Genomic DNA, 20,362 nt, shown 5'->3' with positions numbered 1-20,362 from the left:
CCCCAATATCTCTTCATATTTTTCCCTTTATAGTTAAGATGTATGATGAGTGAATTAATGTTATAATAAAGGCAAATTTAAGCAAACTTTTTGAAAAAGCCTATTTTTTCTTTAGATTTAGTTTTTTTGAGAAAGAGCACAGGAGTGTGGGGAAGGAGCAAACTAAGATAATCTCCAGGCAGACTGAATATGGAGCCCAAATTGGGGCTTGTTCTCACTATCCAGGAGATCATGACCTAAGCCAAAACCAAGAGTTGGACGCTTAACTGACTGAGCCACCCCAGCACCCTGAAAAAGCATTTGTTTGTTTTTTTTAAGATTTTATTTACTTATTTGACAGACAGAGACTACAAGTAGGCAGAGAGGCAGAGAGAGAGGAGGAAGCAGGCTCTCCGAGGAGCAGAGAGCCCGATGCGGGGCTCGATCCCAGGACCCTGAGATCATGACCTGAGCCGAAGGCAGAGACCTTAACCCACTGAGCCACCCAGGCGCCCCTGAAAAAGCGTATTTTAAATGACAATTATATTTTTATATATGTTCATGAAATTTTTATTTCATAACATAACATTCTTCATAAGCAACATAAGAAAAGCCAGAGCAATGACGTAGAATGCAGTCTGGCAAACTCCTTTCTATACAGAGCCATATGGTCCATATGGTCTTTGGTCTCTGTTCCAACTATTGAACAATACTTTCGTAGTGTGAAAGCAGCCAGGGACTGACTGACTGTGACGGTGTTCCAATAAAACTTTAGAAAGAAGACAGCGTTCCATAGTTTGCTGACCTCTGATTTAGAGCATGTTTTTGTCATTAAGTATACATACATGTTCCTCAATTAAAGCAATGTTTCTCCATTCTTAGCTAGGATTTGTTAGTATTCCTGTATCTTGTTAGGATTTAACCTCAGAAAGACAGAAGGATAGATACTCTAAATACTGTATTTTCAAGTGTATGTATACACACACACACGCATGCCTTTAAGTGAAGTTTCTGATAAGCAAGAGTGAGCAAATACTGTTTCAACATTAAGTTGATCAATTTGGCTGAAAAGAAAATCACATTAAAGCAAAACTTTTTACACTAATAAATTATGGTTCTTGGGGGAACAAAGAGTGCGTAGCAATAACAGGTTTTATGCCTTACCAAGATAGGAACAAAGGAAATAGAAGCACCATGACACAGACTGCACAGACAAAAGCTGTGATCCAGAGAAGAAATGAAATAGTGAAATACCAGAATTCTCACACTAAGGCTCACAGAGCTCCCTCCATGAACGGGCCTCAAGCACTGAAATTATTTATTATTTTTTAAAGTAGACTCCATGTCTAGTGTGGAGTTCAGTCTGGGGCTTGAATTTATGATTTTGAGATCAAGACCTGAGCCAAGATCAAGAGTCAGATGCTTAAAGGACTGAGCCACCCTTGTGCCCCAAGGATTATGAAATTATATGAAAATTTCCATATGTACTTTTCTGGATTAACAGGTTTATCAGTAGCTGTAATTATAAATGGCTCTATGACACAACTCTTACAGGTATCATATATATGTATATGATATATGTACACACACACACATATATATATGATATATATATATGAAATTCTCCAGATTTCTTAGTTTCTAAATTCAGAAAACTCTGCTCAGAACAGCAAACCACACTCTATGAATCCTTAAACAAAACGGTTTTATTTGTGGTGATAAGATTTCACTACATGAGGATGATATTACAGGAAAATTCAAGAATTAGAATTACCTGAAGTTTTTCTATTTCTGTCTTTGCAGCTTGCCTGGCTTTGCCAATGGCACAACCCCAATAACCCTATTTTTAAAAAAACACACCAAAAATTACAGATATCATTCAATTAAATTGATATACTATCCTAAAATCATTAGTGGCTATGACTGTCTATTTAAAGATTAACAAAAGGATGCTGAATGACTTTCAAGTACAGAGAAATACAAAACATCTAATGAACACCAGGGGGTTCAAAAAAAATTCTAGAATAATGTGGCTTATTTTTAATAGAGGTTCTATACAAGAAAAATTAACATCATTACATATTATACTTCATAAACTAAATATGTTTCTGAGGTTAGGAATGAAAAAACGTTTAGCATTATGACAAAAAGAAATTGAGATAATTCAATACTCTAAACCATTTATTATACTGAAAAAGTTTTTTAAATGAAAGGATTCCCATTTGTACTTATATATAATAACAAAATATAAAGTCTTTTTTGTAATTTGTAAAAACCATAAATATCTCAGAAGAGACATAAGTAAAGATGCAAGAAATCCCATTTAAAATCATTTTTTTTAAAGGAAGGTTTTAGTTTTAGGACATTGTTAGTATTTATCACAATAAAGGAAATACCACATCTTGAAATGCAGTTTCTGTAAACAGCACACTGAAAGCAATAAATCTTTCCACTGCCTCATATTTATAGGCTATTATTAATGATAAATAAGAAACTATTACTTTCCTTGAATTAATTTTAAAGAAACTTTATATAATCCAAATATACGGTTTACATGCTAATGAGATACCATTAAACTAAAAATAGAAATTCATGATTTAAAATTACTCACATATGAAACTCCTGATGGGTCAATCATGTAGAGCTGTGCACCATCATTCACACTGTAAGACCCTAACATGAAACTGCATGAAAGTAATAGTTTAAACCATGGTCCTTAATACCATAAAAATATTAAAAATTCAGTAAACATACAATACCTTCTAAGATAAACTAATACACATAACTCATAATAAACACTTTGATCAGGTAATTTCAATAAAGACTAGTACATACTTGAAACTGTTCAAAATTTATATGGCTTTCTTTAGTATTAAATTTGCTGATGAAACTTTCCTGGGAAGACAGCAGTGAAGACAAAGAAGTAATGACAGATGGAAAACCAATGAGAAGGCCCAACAGGTGAAGGCATACACATGAAAAAGCCAAGATAACAAAACTAAGAGGGATACATTTAATCTGCTTCAAACTCTTATTACACCCCTCATTCTTTCTTGAGTATTCCCCAATATTCCTCCAGTTCTTTTTCTACAGCAATCCAAACTGATTTAATATATTTTTATATGCTCAACAAATTAAAATTAGGCTGTTAATCACATAAATCAGTGATTTTCTGAAACTGTGATTTAGTTTACCCTCGAAGTAGAAAAGAAACCAGCTTCATCTTATGTATCAGTTCATGTATAGACTACCATAACACCCAGCTGTCCAGTTCTTAGCCCTACAATCATTTCCTTCCATATTCCATAAAACTTATCTTTCAGAATATATATCTGGTTGTAATTTAAAAACCCTTCAATGTTTTCCTTGGTATGGAACAAAGACTTCTGTATGGCCTTTCCCTTTCCTACATCTTCAGTACCCCTCCTACACACCAACAAATCCTGACTACCTCAGCATTACCTGAAATGCCCAGGTAGTTTAATACCCTTTTCATGAAATACTCTTACCATTCCACCTACATCTCACATTCTTTTCCTTGCCATCTCTCCAAGGAAGCAGCCATTCCTTAAGTGGTGCTGGGCCCACTATAGTCAGTGTATATCCTATCACCTATAAAGCTATCAATGAAAACATACTCCTATGTCCTGTCCTCTCACAAATATCTATGACTAACTCATAGTATATGTTCAATATTTACTGAAAAAGTTCTCCACTATTCTTACTCCCTTAGAGAAATGATGAATTCAGAGCGTTCAAAGGTTAAAAGAAGTGGAAAAGCATTCTATGAAGTCTGAAAGCAAAGTGTTTCAATGTAATTTAAATGAGAACCTTAAGAACAACAATATAAAAAATGTCTGCAGGCCTAAATTACTGGCTAAAACGGGTTTTCTCTAACATCTGTCCTCAGTAATTTAAATATGACTGATTGTAAACAACTGAAAGGCAGGACTATAGATGATAAACTTTCTATAGCCTTTTAACAGTGGCAAGCAATGAGATATTAGTAAATGTTTTACTTTGATCAAAAAGGACTATTTCTTTAATGTTACAAACTAAACATGTCTTTTTAGGAATATCTAGAGTGATGATAGGTCTCTGAGCCCTATGTAAATATTTACATGTGTCTTGACTCAATCGAATCTCAGCTTTCCCCCCAAAATAAAAATACCAGCACTTCATCAATTAAGAGCATTGCACCTAACTGCTTAAAGTAAGTGTAGCCGATGGAAATTAAGGAGAAAACTGAAATCTCCCTTTAGTTGGCTACCTTCTAATGTCAAAAGAGAATATATTTAAAGTCAGTTTGTTGTATCCTGAGAATGCTGGGGTCTGACACCAGAGAATTTTTTTCTGGTTTTACTGAGAAATTACCAACATGCATCACTTACCATGTAAAGCATGATGGTCTGATTTACATGTATTGTGAAATGCTAACAACAGGCTTAGTGACATCCATCCTCTCATAAAATAAAATAAAAAAGAGAAAAAAACTTTTCTCCTTGTGACGAAAATTCTTAGAATGTACTCAGCAACCTTCCCGTAAGTCACACTGCATTGTTACCTATAGTCATCATACTGTACATCTCTAACACTTAATTTGAACGTTTATACCTTTTGACCATTTTCTTCCAGAGAATGTATGATAATCAGATTAACGTTATTACTAGGAGTTCTCTGTTTTATTATCACTTCAAATCTGTAGAGTCTTTTTCACTATTCAAAGTTTTTTGTTTTGATGTACACAGTTTTATTTTATCATTGCCCTAATACTTCTTGGTGATAGCTCACACTTCTAAGGGTATAAAAAGCTAAGAAACTGGGGAAAACAGTATGGATCTGACTGAATCTCACAAAATTTCATACCTGCAGCCAAAAGGTCGAACAGCACTGTAGAGTGTATACGCATGTACATACATGGCCACTCTGTCTGCAAGATGCTATGAGGGGAAGAAACAGAAGAGCTTATCAGCAAATTTCTACTACTGTTCAAAAGGCTCAACATATTATCAACTTACTTTTAATGGAATGTTATAGCCAAAATTAGATCTAAAGTTGGAAGCTTCTTCTCTTGCAATGTCTGCTAACGAACGAGCATCTGCCAACAAACCCGCTACTGCCTGGAAGAAAGTACGTACCATTAGTAGATAAATACATTCCTATCACAAATCAAGGAAAGTGTGTAATTACTGTAGGCTTAATATTTTAACAAGCATCACCACTAAAAATAATTTGACTTAAAGCTCTTTATAAGGCATTCTGGCATTCTGATTGGGTGGGATCAAAATAAAAGTATGGAATTAAAATTCAGAAATTTACCAAGTGTGATTTCACTGTTTGCTGAATGATGACATTTACAAGGAATATTTCTATAATTCTTCATGTATCCCAGTTTACCAACTCACTATAAATAGGCAACAACCAGAATAGATCAGGACTGATGTCTATTTAAAGCAGTTCTATGTTCAAATTACTGAAAGTTTTGGTCTAAAAGGCACAACCTCAAATCTTTTTCAGCTTATTGACTATTATAAACTCCGGTGACAAACCATACATCTTCCAAGACTGATAGCTTACAACTACAGTTTCCAAACCATGTGCTGAGAGATGCTAGGGCACTATAGTGAACTAGTTACAGAACATTTGGAATTTGGGGGATACAGTTGTTGAAGTAGTTCACAGTTTCAACATTAGATCATTCTGTATTCCTTATAATGCCATTGTATTGTTGAGCACTTGGGTTGCTATGATAAAAAGGTAAGTACCACACAAAAATGCATGTGGAACAGGAAATGGAGGGGAGAGACACACATAATCTGATTCCAAAGTTTAGGAAGTTGTGCAGTGCACATTAGGAAGTTTGATTATTTAAAAATAAAAATATTTTTCTATAATTGTATGTGTATTTTTTCTCTTACAGCTACTAAGTTTTTAGAACATAAACACCAAGTTATTGAGACCTAAATGCATAATCCAAACCATTCAGTACTTCTTTTGGTGCAGGAAAGCAATTAAAAAAAATATTACTGAAACACTTAGTCCTGGGAATCAAGAAAGTCCAGAAACCACCTGCTTAGGAAATTTACAGAATTTAAAAGTAAGTGATATCAGAATGACATTTTTTCCAGTGCTATTAGTAGTAGTATTGATGAAAATTTCTAATACATAGTATTTATCACATGCTAAGCATTCTAGTAATTTTTAACCTTGTAACAACTGTTACGAGGTAGGTCCTATTTACCCTACTTCTGAGGTGAGGCGGTTACGTTTAGAGTAACTTCCCTAAAGTTACCCAGCCAGTAAATTTCACCGTTTAAAGAATCTTCTATTGCTTTGTAGAAAGCTTACTGTGAAGTCCAATAATCCTCAAACCACTTGTGACAACTGTGGAGACAGAATATTAACCCTTCATTATCTCCAACCCTCTTCTACAGGTGATGTTTTGCCATTCCAGCTATAAGGAATGGCATCAGTTTCCTGGCTTTAAATAACAAACGTAACAAATTTCAAATTTCTAAGACAAAGTTTTCCCATCACTAAAGTACCTTTAAGCATACATGATTTTTTTCAAAATACACCTACCTAAAGTTTGTTTTTATTAAGTGAAAGAATGTATAATTCACTAGTTCCCTCCTAGCAGCTGGGTTACAATCTGGCAAGTTTTATCAAAGCACACCAGTTTCACATTGTGTATCAACTAAAATTCTAAAAATAAATAAATACAGTGGTCCAAAATGACAGAAGAAAAGCCGTGTCAGTTTCAATGGCAATAACAAATTTGTTCTAGAGAGAATATATTTTCAGGGAAAAAAAATTATCTATAGCTTTATAGTTTATTGCTTATATTTTATTGGTCCTTTGGTGTTCGTGTGTAACACATCTCATTTATAAATATAAAAAATAAGTGCAGAATAAGTGGGACCTATAAGATCTCACCCTGCAGAGTAGACTCTGAAATAACATGCAGACCATGCAGACCCAAGTCTGATCCCATTTTATTTCTTTACCAGCTGTGAGTCTTGTTTTCTTATCTATAAAAATGGGATTAATATTACTTTCACTGGGATGTCAGACTTAAACAAGATAATTTATGTGAAGTGGTTCTAGCACACACATTTTCTTCCTTGCCTTCTCACTAAAGAGGGTTAGAATCACTCCACTACTCGTTTTCCTTATTGTTCTGACTGAGCAAAGTCTAACATCTATATAGAATGACTTTAGTATATACCAGTAATGTATTTATGGATTCACCTGCAGTTATGCAAAGCAGTCACTCAAGACTCCATGTAACAAGACTCCACAAAACAAATAGTGATGTCTATGAAGCTATTAAAAAGGATGTGTTCGCTCTTCCTTTCTTTAAATATCCTTTCTTGGTGCTCCACCTTTTAGTGAGGTATTCTCTACCTGATAACACCTTCAATATGACAGTGATTCCCACAAGAGAGATGAAAAGCTAAAGATTCTATGCCTCTCAAGCATACCCCTTACCTATACTGCCAAGATCTCTTTTCTACACATACTTCCCACCTTTCTCCTCTCCTCCCTTTTCTTAAGGCAATTTGATTTCTCATATATGTCTCCAGTCAATTTATAAGAACATTACCTTTCTTAGTGAACTGTTCACAAGCCAGTAGCTCTCTGAGATTACTTCTATGGCTGCTCTCTCATCTCTTTCTGCCTCAGCGTAAATAAATGGTTATCTTAAAATTACATTTTAATATATTCTAAACAGTGACTTCACAACAAATTGGACAAGGCAAAAAGGAACATTTTTTAAATGGACCTACCATTCCAACATGCCGATCAACATTAAAAAGTCGTTTGTTGGAACCTTCTTCATAAAGTTTAGAAAGGACTAACTTTTCTACCCCAAAGACAACGCCATCTTTACATCTGATTCCAATAGCTGTACTGGAACAAGCAGAAGAAAATCAATTTTTTTAACTGAAAATTAAAAAAACTTCCTAAGTTAAGTTTAAAAAAAACATACGGATAGGTAACATTTAATTTTTTACATGTTAATACGTTAAAGCAAATACATTTGAAAACTAGAAAGAGGACAACCTACAGTGTGATAAATTAAGTCTATATAAATGAACACCAGATGACCCCCAGAAAACCTAGCATATCATGACATCAAAATATGTACAGAATGGCAGAGTGTCTGGATACACATTGTAACAAATGCTGACTTAATTCTCATCCATTTAAAATGCATAGAAAAGACAAGTTATGGGGTGCCTGGGTGGCTTCAGTAGGTTAAGCCTCTGCCTTCGGCTCAGGTCATGGTCTCAGGGTCCTGGGATCGAGCCCTGCATCGGGCTCTCTGCTCAGCAGGGAGTTTGCTTCCCCCTCTCTCTGTCTCTGCCTGCCTCTCTGCCTACTTGTGATCTCTCGCTCTGTCAAATAAATAAATAAATAAAATCTTTAAAAAAAAAATTAGTTTAGAAAAGACAGGTTATATACAAACAAAAGTATAACATAACTAATCCAGGTGGAAAGCTTAGAATTCTTTCGCTAATTTGCTTTTTCTACAACAACTACTGCTTATTATAAGTATATAAAATAATATAATATACATTTTGAACAACTTCTTAAAATGGATCTTAATGTCTTAAATGAAATGTGAAGAAATTATATTCTACCATTTCAAGATAAAAATACATCATTAACTTTGTTCTACTAATCATTTTAATAAAAAGGGAATTCTGACGAGAAACAACCAGAACCACATAAATTCCACAAAAAATTTCAGATACTCCTTCCCTCACATTTTAGGTATCCTCAATGGCTTCCCTTTTCAGTTTAAACTCCTTGGCCCAGCTTTCAAAATTCTTGAGAATCTACAAATTACATTTGTAGCTTATTAAGTTTCCCATTATAAATCCCACATTCTACTGAATTCAACCTCACTATCATTCCCCAAATACCTTATGTTCACTTTTGCTTTTTTGTCTTTATTGAGGTTATCCACGGTTCTAAAATACACTTCCTCCTCACCAATGCATATTTAAATAATTCTCCACAAACTTTTGCAAATTCACTTGACCTTAACTCTACAGCCTCAGGTAGCCTTTCCTAATTATTCCAAGTCATCATCATTCTCACTATTTAAATCTAAAACATTCTTTTTCCAAACTACAAGTTGTCAAAATATGGTCTATGAACCTCCTGAACATCCCTGAAAAAACCTTCAAGGGGGTATGAGAAGTCAAAATTATTTTTTTTAAGAATTTATTTATTTGAAAGAGAGAGAGAGATCACAAGTAGGCAGAGAGGCAGGCAAAGATGGAAGCAGGCTCCCTGCCGAGCAGAGAGCCTGATGCAGGACTTGATCCTAGAACACTAAGATCATGACCTGAGCCAAAGGCAGAGGTTAAACTGCTAAGCCACCTAGGAGCGCCTCAAAATTATTTTCTTAAGAATACAAGACACCATTTGTTTTTTTCCACTATATGGACATTTGCACTGTTGGTACAACAGAGAAGCGTTAGTGGGTAAAACTGCTGGCACTTTAACACAAACCAAGGCAGTGAAACAAATGGTAGTAGTGAACTACTAATCACTGTATTCTTCATTGCTATGCACTCACATTTAAAAACAAAACAAAACAAAACAAAAAACTCTCACAGTTAAAAAAAATTTCTTAAGAAGGTCCTGCCTGAATGGCTCAGTTAAGCATCTGCCTTTGGCTCAGGTCATGATCCTGGGGTCCTGGAATTGAGTCTTGTTATGGCTTCCTGCTCATGGCTCCCTGTTCTCCAGAGAGCCTACTCCTCTCTCTGCCTGCTGCTCCCCCTGCTTGTGCTTTCTCTTTCTCTGAGAAATAAATAAAATCTTAAAAAAAAAAAAAAAAAAAAAAAAAAGAATGTCCTTGAGAAAGCAGTAATTTTTAAAAGCTATTCTAATTTTTTTTTCTAATTTTTAAAGGTTTTATTTATTTACATAACAGAGAGTGAGAGAGGGAACACAAGCATCAGGAGAGGGAGAGGGAGAAGCAGGCTTCGCGCTGAACAGTGAGCCCAATGCAGGGCTCAATCCCAGGACCCTGGGATCATGACCCGAGCCGAAGGCAGACGCCTAACGATCTGAGCCACCTAGGCACCCCGCTATTCTAATATTTAAAGAAAGCAATAATTCTACTAGGGAACAACCCCTGAGTACCTGGTCTTTTTATTATTACCATAATGAAATGAAAGGTACTCAAACATCAAAATATGGTTGCCTAAAGGAAAAAGTACTAGTAAAACTGTTGTGAACTTTTTCAGAGAATACCTGTTTTTACAAACATCAATGTCAGACAAACTACAGTTATTAGGTATAAGGCAGACTTTTTTCCCACCTAGAACGAACAAAATAAGCCTATCAATTTTGAGGGAAAATGGACAGTATTTTATTGCCTGTGGTAAGACTCAAGTTTTCAAGCGTAAATTGGAATTTTAGGAAATATATTCATCACCATGAGGTTGTCTATTTCCCAAAACTTACAATTTTTATTTATTTATTTTTTAAGATTTTATTTATTTGACACACAGAGAGAGATCACAAGTAGGCAGAGAGGCAGGCAGAGAGAAAGGAGGAAGTAGGACCCTGCCGAGCAGAGAGCCCAATGCAGGGCTCGGTCCAGGACCCCGAGACCATGACCCAAGCCGAAGGCAGAGGCTTAAGCCACCCAGGCACCCCAAAACTTACAATTTTTTTAAAATAAAGGTTTTTATTTATTTATTTGACAGAGAGAGATCACAAGCAGGCAGAGAGGCAGGCAGAGAGAGAGGAAGGGAAGCAGGCTCCCTGCTGAGCAGGAGAGCCAGATGCGGGGCTGGATCCCAGGACCCCGGGATCATGACCTGAGCCTAAGGCAGAGGCTTAACCCACTGAGCCACCCAGGTGTCCCAAAACTTACAATTTATATAATCAGAACAGTGGTGATATTAACAAGTGTGACATTCCTGACTATTCCAATAGATAGATAAAAAATATCAAATTTGGACAACCTGTCATAGCACAGTGAACCAATATTTTCCAAATGACCAACTGACTATTCCAATAGATAGATTAAAAAATATCAAATTTGGACAACCTGTCATAGCACAGTGAACCAGTATTTTCCAAATGACCAACTTACATGCATGGGTAAAACATCTGAAGTGCAAAACAGACTAACAGATTTTAATGTAAAACTACGAAAAGCTCATCGTTAAGTTTTCAGACACCACGCTGCAACTAACCTTTAAAAAGCTATTATTTGTCCAATTTTGGCATAGTGTCAAAAAACAACATCCATAATTATCTGAAAAAGCTATTAAAATATGCCTCACTTTCCACCTACTCATCTGTATAAAGCCTGATTTGCTTCACAGGCTTCAATGAAAGTAACAACATATTGAAGCTGATAATGAGAATGTCTTACATTAAGCTTCAATTAACCACTGAGATTTACAAAAATGTAGAACAATGCCAGTCTTCTCCCCAACATTTGTTTTATGCTGTAGAAAGTTACTTTTCATTTAAAATGTTACTAATATTAAACAGTTTACTCTCAATCACAGGAAACAAACGGAGGGTTGCTGGGCAGTGGGAGGGGAAGGATAGGGTGGCTGGGTTATGGACATTGGGGAAGGTATGTGCTATGGTGAGTGCTGTGAATTGTGTAAGACTGATGATTCACAGACCTGTACCCCGGAAGCAAATAATACATTATGTTAATTTTAAAATTAAATAGTTTAATGTTAATTTATTACTTACATTAACATATAACTATGATTATTTTATTTTACTATTTTTACTTATTTTTATTTTACTTTTTTATTCATTTATTTGACAGAGACAGAGAGAGAGGGAACACAAGCAGGGGTAGAGGGAGAAGCAGGCTTCCCACTGAGCAGGGAGCCCAATGCAAGGCTCAATCCCAGGATCCTGGGACCATGGGACCTGAGCTGAAGGCAGATGCCCAATGACTGAGCCACCCAGGCACCTCTACAACTGTAATTAAAGTGAATTAAGTATTTTTTATTTTCTCAGTTTTATTGGGTTTTTTGTTTGTTTTTATTTTGTAAAGATTTTATTTATTTATTTGTCAGAGAGCACAAACAGCGGGAACAGAGGGAGAAGCAGGCTCCCAACTGAGTAGGGAGCCTGATGTAGGACTCAATCCCAAGACCCTGGAATCATGGCCTCAGCCGAAGGCAGATGCTTAACAACTATCCCACCCAGGCATCCCTATTTTCTCAGTTTTAATTTCTAATGTGATAAATATTGACAGATCGAATAACATGCATAAATAAAAGTTCACTAATCATGGTAGATATTGATGGAACTAAAGCCTAATAAAGAAATTCTCTCTGAAGTCCTCAATATTTTGGATTCTGGTGTTTTGGGGTTTTTTCCCCAAGTAAAAAGGGGTCCTGAGATCAAAATTTTAATTTTTATTCCAAACAATCTAACACTCATTGTTACACTACACAATCCTTCAGAACCTGGGCTCCTCAATGAAACTAATGGGGAAAATTATAGTTTATAATTTAATCTTTCCCTTTTTTTCTTGTGTATATTACTTTCTAGGTGCATACTTTGATAAAATAGTTATGATCGGGCGCCTGGGTGGCTCAGTTGGTTAAGCCTCTACCTTCGGCTCAGGTCATGATCTGAGAGTCCTGGGATCAAGTCCTGTATCAGGCTCTCTGCTCAGCCGGGAGCCTGCTTCCTCCTCTCTCCCTGCCTGCCTCTCTGCCTACTTGTGATCTCTGTCAAATAAATAAAATCTTTTTAAATAAATAAATAAATAAAGAATAAAATAAAATAAAATAGTTATGATCATGGTATATACACGTCAATAAAGTGCTTTTAAGTGTTCACTTGTAGGTCACTGATTATTTGTTTTAGTAGTTCCTTCCTATGCTTTAAAGATAGCCGGGGCACCAGGATGGTTCAGTAGGTTGAGTGTCCCATCCTTGGTTTTGGCTCAGGTCATGATCTCAGGGTCCTGGATCTATCTAGCCCTGTGTCGGACTCCACACTCAGCAGGGAATCTGCCTATCCCTCTCCCTCTGCTCCCCACTGCCAGAATATAATCCTAAATTATTTGGCTAAACATTTTCTAACTATTAACTTAAATGTCGGACTATTATGAAAATTAATATACAATCTAATTTTATGATTTTCTACATTCTGTGCCTAAACAGGACTAAAAATTGTCCAAATGTTTTTACATATATTTCATTGTTATGGTAAAGTAAAGGCAGGGTAAAGGTCTACCTCCCAATTTTACAAACAAAAATAACTTTCAGAGGACCAAATAGAGGCACCCTATATATTATTTCCATTAAGCAGCAGCTAAAAGGAAAATCCACATTTTTCTGATCTTCATTTAATATTCTATTATACCAGGCTACATAAACCCCTTTAAAAGAAGAACTTCTGGGGCCCCTGGGTGGCTCAGTGGGTTAAGCCTCTGCCTTTGCCTCACGTCATTATCTCAGGGTCCTGGGATCAAGACCTGCATTGGGCTCTCTGCTCAGCGGGGAGCCTGCTTCTCCCTCTCTCTGTGCCTGCCTCTTTGCCTACTTGTAATCTCTGTCAAATAAAGAAATAAAATCTTTTTTTTTTTTTTTAAAAAGGAGGGGACGACTGGGTGGCTTAGTGGGTTGAGCCTCTGCCTTCGTCTCAGGTCATAATCTCAGGGTCCTGGGATTGAGCCCCGCATCAGGCTCTCTGCTCAGCAGGGAGCCTGCTTCCTCCCCTCTGCCTGTCTCTCTGCCTACTTGTGATCTCTGTCAAATAAATAAATAAAATATTAAAAAAAAAAAAAGGAGGAATTTCCCTGGTTTTTCCTTATGCAGAAAAAGAAATTCATTTTTTTATGTTTTAATTTTTTTTTTTTTTTAAAGATTTTATTTATTTATTTGACAGAGAGAAATCACAAGTAGATGGAGAGACAGGCAGAGAGAGAGAGAGGGAAGCAGGCTCTCTGCCGAGCAGAGAGCCTGATGCGGGACCCGATCCCAGGACCCTGAGATCATGACCCGAGCCGAAGGCAGCGGCTTAAACCACTGAGCCACCCAGGCGCCCCATATGTTTTAATTTTTAATTAATTTGCTATACTATCACTATTTTAAACCATATTTATAAATACTTTACAGAAAACAAATTCCTAAAATACACAGATCCTCATAAACTAGTCTCAATTTTTTGTATTACATATGGTGTCTCCAGTTCTTTTCAATCAAGACTTCCTTTTCCAGCTTTATAAACCAGTGAAAATGCAACACTGCAAAAGAGGAAGAGAAAAACAGTAACTTTTTCCAAGTCTTTCTGCAGCTCTTTGGTCTAAGGGCCTACCTTAACAACAGGAAGAAAATATGTCAACTTTTTTTCTTGATTCTGACATTCTTCTTCTGAACTCTATCAGACTTCTACATGACAGTGACAAATACATTTCAGCCTTACTTCTATTATAGTATCAGACACCAGCAGCTTATAAGTACCAGTATCTCTAAAACAGTAACATTAAACACAAAATAAACTAGCTTCATTACAAATCCTATAAAAAGACTTAAAATGCATTTCTTCCTAAATTTTTATATTTCATAAGCCACTAAGAATCCATGTCTTCTTTTAACCAAAGGATGGCATAAAAAATGAACATTTATTCATTAACTATTGAGGGCTTGCTATGTGTGAGCACATGCAAAGACAAGTGACAGTCTCCACTACATGAAACTTCCATAATCATACATTTAAAGGTGTAAGCAGAAACTGGTACTAGCACAGAGTATTAAATGTGGACTTTTCTAAAGTTCTGCAAATATTTCCCTACTCCACCTCTACTCATAACTATTTTATCAAAGTATGCACCTAGAAAGTAATATACACAAGAAAAAAGGGGGAAGATTAAGTTATAAGTTTTCATTATAAGGAAAAACTTGGGTTCAAACACCAACACCATTTGTTTACTAGGACCCCCTCAAAAAAAAAAAAATCCTTTAAGAGATGTGAATGAGATATTATGAAATGTATTATTTTTTTTTAAATATTTTATTTATTTATTTGACAGAGAGATGACAAGTAGGCAGAGAGGCAGAGAGAGAGAGGGGGAAGCAGGCTCCCCGCCGAGCAGAGAGCCCGATGTGGGACTCAATCCCAGGACCCTGAGATCACGACGTGAGCCGAAGGCAGCGGCCTAACCCACTGAGCCACCCAGGCACCTGAAATGTATTATTTTTATTTTTTATTTATTTTTATTTATTTTTTAAAGATTTTATTTATTTATTTGACAGAGAGAAATCACAAGTAGATGGAGAGGCAGGCAGAGAGAGAGAGAGGGAAGCAGGCTCCCTGCTGAGCAGAGAGCCCGATGCGGGACTCGATCCCAGGACCCTGAGATCATGACCTGAGCCGAAGGCAGCGGCTTAACCCACTGAGCCACCCAGGCGCCCCTGAAATGTATTATTTTTAAAAAGTCTTTTAATTCATCCCAAAGATTCCATGATCACATAAATATAACTCCAAAATTTCTTCAATTAAGTACTTACAGAATTTGTCAACAAGCTAATAATTTAACTAAGATGTTACACGGGTAACCAAGGAATCATTTTGGCTCATTACTCTAAGCAAAAAAAGACAGAGTGAAGGGGGGACCTGGTTGGCTCAGTCGGCTGGGCAACTGCCTTCAGCTCAGATCATGATCCTGGGGTCCTGGGATCGAGCCCCACATCAGACTCCCTGCTCAGTGGAGTGCCTGCTTCTCCCTCTCCCTCTGCCTGCCTCTCTGTCTACTTGTGCTCTCTCTGTCAAATAAATAAAATTTAAAAAAAAAAAAAAAAAAAAAAAGAGTGAAGGAAGGAAGGAAGACATGGAAGATATCTTAGTGTTCCTGTACCTTTTGGAGCGTGGCCCCAGAACAGGAAAAAAAAAATTCCTACTGGGACAAATGCGACTAACTGCATAGGACTTTTTAAACACAAAAAAATAAAAGATAAAATAACAAAGTAACAAACTCAATGGCCAGGGAAATAAGGATATAAATCAAGAATTTCAAAAAGGAAAATGGGAGAGCAAAGATGATAATGAATCTGGTTTTATACACTACATTGGAAACACGGTAGAATGTCTAAGTGGATACTCTCAGAACCAACCAGAAATATAGGAAAGATCTGACCTGAAAAGAGATCTGGAAATGACTAATAAACTGAGATTATTTTAGGGTTCCTATTATTTTGTGTGCCAGAGTGACATAACAAAGCCTAATTACCAAAAATATATAAAAGGAGATATTTAATTATGTTAAAACATGATAAATTCCAAATACAACAATGTTTCTTACCTACTATTTTCCACAGCCTTCATAGCATATTCAACTTGAAAAACTCTTCCATCAGGAGAGAATGTAGAGGCTGACAGGTCATACTAGGAAGAAAAAGGCAACAATAAGCTTAAATTATGTATCTCTAGCAGTTAATAACCTCACCACCTTTCTTTCTAAATGGCTTACACATCAGAAATGCATGTTAAGAGGTGTCTGGCTGACTCAGTTGGTAGAGCATGCAGCTCCTAGTCTCAGGGTTGTGAGTTTGAGCCCCACCTGGGGTGTAGAAATTACAACAGAAAGACAGGAAGTCAGGGGAAAGAAGAAAGAAATGTATGTGTGTTAAATCTCAAAGATTTTGCTTTGAAGAAAAGGAAGCACGTCAGAGCAGCAAGAGCAGCCAAGAGAAAAGCTACTTTAGATTTCTGCTATTGAAAAGCAATAGACAACTGCCTTGCTGGCTTGGTCAGCCGAGCATGCAACTCTTGATCATGGGGTTGTGTTGTATGCAGAGATAACTTAAAAATAAGATTTAAAAAGAAAAGCCAATAGATACAAATCCCAGGTAAAGTCAAAATCTTTTTCACACAGAACACAAAGTTCATTTTTGTACAAAATGGAGATACTCTGTTCCAGACCACCACAATAAAGTGAATAAAATGAGTTCTCTGGATTCCCAATGCATTCTACATTCCCAGTTTTGGGGGTTTTGGGTTTTTTGTTTCTGTTTTTTGGTTTTCTGGTTTTTTGAGAGAGAGAGAGAAACCATGAGGGTGGGGAGAGAAACTCTCAGGCAAGCTCCACGCTCAATACACAGCCTGACAAGGGACTCGATCTCAGGACTCTGAGATCATCACCTGAGCCAAAACCAGGAGGTGGATGCTTAAGGGATTCCTGGGTGGCTTAGTCAAATAAGCATCTGCCTTTGTCTTGGGTCATTATCCCAGGATCCTGGAACCCAGTCCCACATAAGGCTCCTTGCTGGGTGGGGAGCCAGCTTCTCCCTCTGCCTGCCCCTTCCTGCTGTTTCCCCAGTTTGGGAGCGCTCTCTCTCTCTAATAAAATCTTTAATTCACTGATGCAGCACTAACAAACCCTAGAGAAAAAATATGCTATAGCATTCAAACTTTTAATAAGCATCTATTACATGTTAATATTGTATATGTAATATATATGTATTATATATGTAATATATATAATATATTACACTATAAGGGAATATAAATTAAACTATAAGGGAATATAAAGACTAATCATTCTTGAAGTCTTTCATTTTCAAATGAAACCAGGCACAAATCTTGGAGCTGGAAGTACAGCAGTAAACCAGAAAAAGGATTATGATGAAAATAAGACAGGGTGAAGTAGCAGTCTGAGAGCCTAGTACAGACTACCTGATCAAGGAAGGCCTTGCTAGAGCAGCCAGGTTTAATTACTTAGGCGTGGCCAGACCTAAATAACAAGTAACTAGCCATTTAGGATATGGAGGGTAGAAATAATTCTAGCACAATGAGGGAAAAGAAATAGGCCATTGTGTCTTGAGCACTAAATGGTGGAGAGAAGAGTAAATCATATCAGAGGCATGTAAAAAACTAAACTATTTTGAATCTCCTAGGCTGAAGTAAGAAGTTTGAATCTTATTCTAAATGCAACTGGAAGGGAGGCAACTGGGTGGCTCAGCTGATTGAGCAACTGCTTTAGGCCCAGGTCGTGATCCTGGAGCCCCAGGATTGAGTCCTGTATAGGGCTCCTTGCTCAGTGGGGGCTGGGGGGTCTGCTTCTCCCTCTGACATCTCCCTCTCATTCTCTCTCTCGCGCGCAAATAAATAATAAAATCTTTTTTTAAATAATGCAACTGGAAGTCACTGGAGTTTAAGCTTGGATGGGGGAGAGGGTCGAGGGGGAGATATGATCTAATTTTTTTTTTTAATTTCACCTAGAAAACAAACTGTAGAGAGAACAAGGATGGAAGCGCAATCAAGTATCCCAAAGGTGGTAAGAGATAAAGACAATATTTTGAGAAGAGAGTTTTAAAACAAAACAAAACAAAAAACCTTGCTAATGGATTGGCTAAAAAAGTAACATAAAGAAATTAAACGTGAATCATAGACCTTTTTCACTTGAGCAATTAGAACTGGACCATTCACTGAGCTGAAAACTGTAGAAGATGCAAAATAACAAGGGGAGGGAAACTCAGAGCTCTATTCTGGACATGCAGCTTGAAATGCCTATTAAACAACCAAGTGGTGGGGTGTCTGGGTGGCTCAATCCCTTAGGTTTCCGCCTTCCCTCAAGCCTTGATTCTGGTGTCCTGGGATAGAGCCCTACGTTGGGAATCCCTGCCCAGCAGGGAGTCTGCTTCTCCTTCTTCTGCCTGTGCTCTCGGGCTCGCTCTCTTTCTCGCTCACTCTCTCTCAATAAATAAATTTAAAAATCTTAAAAAGAAAAAAAAAAACACAAAACATCAAATGGAGAAAAATGTCAAGTGAACAGGTCTTCATACTTGGGAGTTCTTGGAAGAAGTGAAGACCAAAGATATGCCTTCAACAGTGGTGCTTACTGAGTCTCAATTTCCTGATTTATTAAATGAAGATTCTTAACTCTACTACTGTAATACCAAAATACCTCCCATGTCTACACTTATCCAGTACTTTTAAAGGGTTTTCAGGGTGAAACACTATTAACTGAAGGTTTTTTTAAAAAAGTTTTTACTTATTTGACAGACAGAGACCACAAGAAGGCAGAGAGGCAGGCAGAGACAGAGAGAGAGGGGAAGCAGGCTTCCCGCTGAGCACAGAGTCCCATGTGGGGCTCGATCCCAGGACCTCAGGATCGTGACCTGAGCCGAGGGCAGAGGCTTTAACCCACTGAGCCACCCAGTCGCCCCTGAAGGCAGTATTAACATAGTTGCAAAATCAATTTGCTACAACATTCATAACTGAGCATTTACTAATTTAAAAATGTTATGACATAATCTTAGCATCTCATACCCAGATGAATTAAACCATTCAAAACGTAAATCGCCCGTTATCAAACTCGGAAAACCAGTATCTTGGTCTTAATGATGAGTATCAAAATCTTGTTTAAAGTGAAACTGATGAATTTAGAAACCCATTATTCAATGCCTCTAGTGCACACAACCAATACTTCTAAAGAAAAACTAGATTTTCTACATGGAAAAATACATAAAAGGAATAAGCAAAAGACTGCGTATGTACGTTTAACACAGGAAAGTAGTAAGTTAACAAGTCCAAGTCCAAAACCCTCGGGTCTATTAACAGAGGCAGTTTAAGTCCCTGGCTAATGATTTAAATGTTTACGGTATGGTCTCTCCAAGTGATGTTAAGTAATTTGTACAGGAAAAGCTGGGACAAAAGAAAAACGTAACGGACTCTTCAGATTCACTTTTCTATTAGCGCTACCTACTAAGCGGACGGTCAGTACACACGAAGGCAAGACAGGGAAGGCCCAATGAGTCAGCAGCACCCGGGGACCCGCAAGGACGGTCCGTGGAAAGCTCCGTCTCAGACCTTGGAATCTCAAGCCGCCTTGCCTCAGTGGTTCTCCAGAAGCTCACTATAGCCCAAACCCTTCATTCGCTACAACATGCTCCACGAGTTTCCACTTTCGGTTTCGCTAAGCGGCTAAAGAAAGTGACTCAGCGACCCAAAAAGGCTCCAAAATCTCACTGCTGCGCCGCCAAGCCCGCTACACCTGAGCTGAAAAACTTCAGGTTACCGTCACCGCAAATGAGGGCCTACAAATTAGCGCAGGAAAGACTGCCGGTCACCAGACAACTGGAAGCGGCCCACTTGGCCGAGGGCAGACCCGGCGCACCCCGGGGCGGCGCACCCCAATAGGTCTGTGCGATCTCCCTTCGACGCTAATCCGTAGGCTAGTACGCTAAAACACAGCAAACTCACCCCAGTCCCGATTGAACTCATCCCGCTGAAATCTCCAAGAGACCAAGGGCTTCAAGGCCTAAAGCTCTCCCACAATACCGCAGCCCACAGACTAGTAACAGGCTCTCTCATTGGCTGCTCTTTCAACCAATACCCTTCTCCTCTGTGGCTCGTTCTC

General features: G+C 37.5%; 1 protein-coding gene across 1 annotated transcript in view; it reads right to left on the bottom strand.

Annotated features, from left to right (window-relative positions):
• The window catches only part of PSMA3 (proteasome 20S subunit alpha 3), a 26,060-nt gene extending 5,698 nt beyond the window's left edge, over nucleotides 1-20,362 (bottom strand). The window contains exons 1-7 of the mRNA XM_059182197.1: nucleotides 20,206-20,362; nucleotides 16,304-16,386; nucleotides 7,770-7,893; nucleotides 4,998-5,099; nucleotides 4,846-4,919; nucleotides 2,591-2,663; nucleotides 1,754-1,819 (exon numbers count right to left, since the gene is read on the bottom strand). Of these exons, the coding sequence (XP_059038180.1) occupies nucleotides 1,754-1,819; nucleotides 2,591-2,663; nucleotides 4,846-4,919; nucleotides 4,998-5,099; nucleotides 7,770-7,893; nucleotides 16,304-16,386; nucleotides 20,206-20,226 (543 nt within the window). The 5' untranslated portion in view covers nucleotides 20,227-20,362. The remainder of the gene's footprint in view (nucleotides 1-1,753; nucleotides 1,820-2,590; nucleotides 2,664-4,845; nucleotides 4,920-4,997; nucleotides 5,100-7,769; nucleotides 7,894-16,303; nucleotides 16,387-20,205) is intronic.

Source organism: Mustela lutreola, chromosome 7 (genome assembly GCF_030435805.1).
Source record: "Mustela lutreola isolate mMusLut2 chromosome 7, mMusLut2.pri, whole genome shotgun sequence".
NCBI lineage: Eukaryota > Metazoa > Chordata > Mammalia > Carnivora > Mustelidae > Mustela > Mustela lutreola.
Note: the sequence above shows the minus strand (reverse complement) of the source record. Positions and strands in the feature narration are given on the sequence as shown.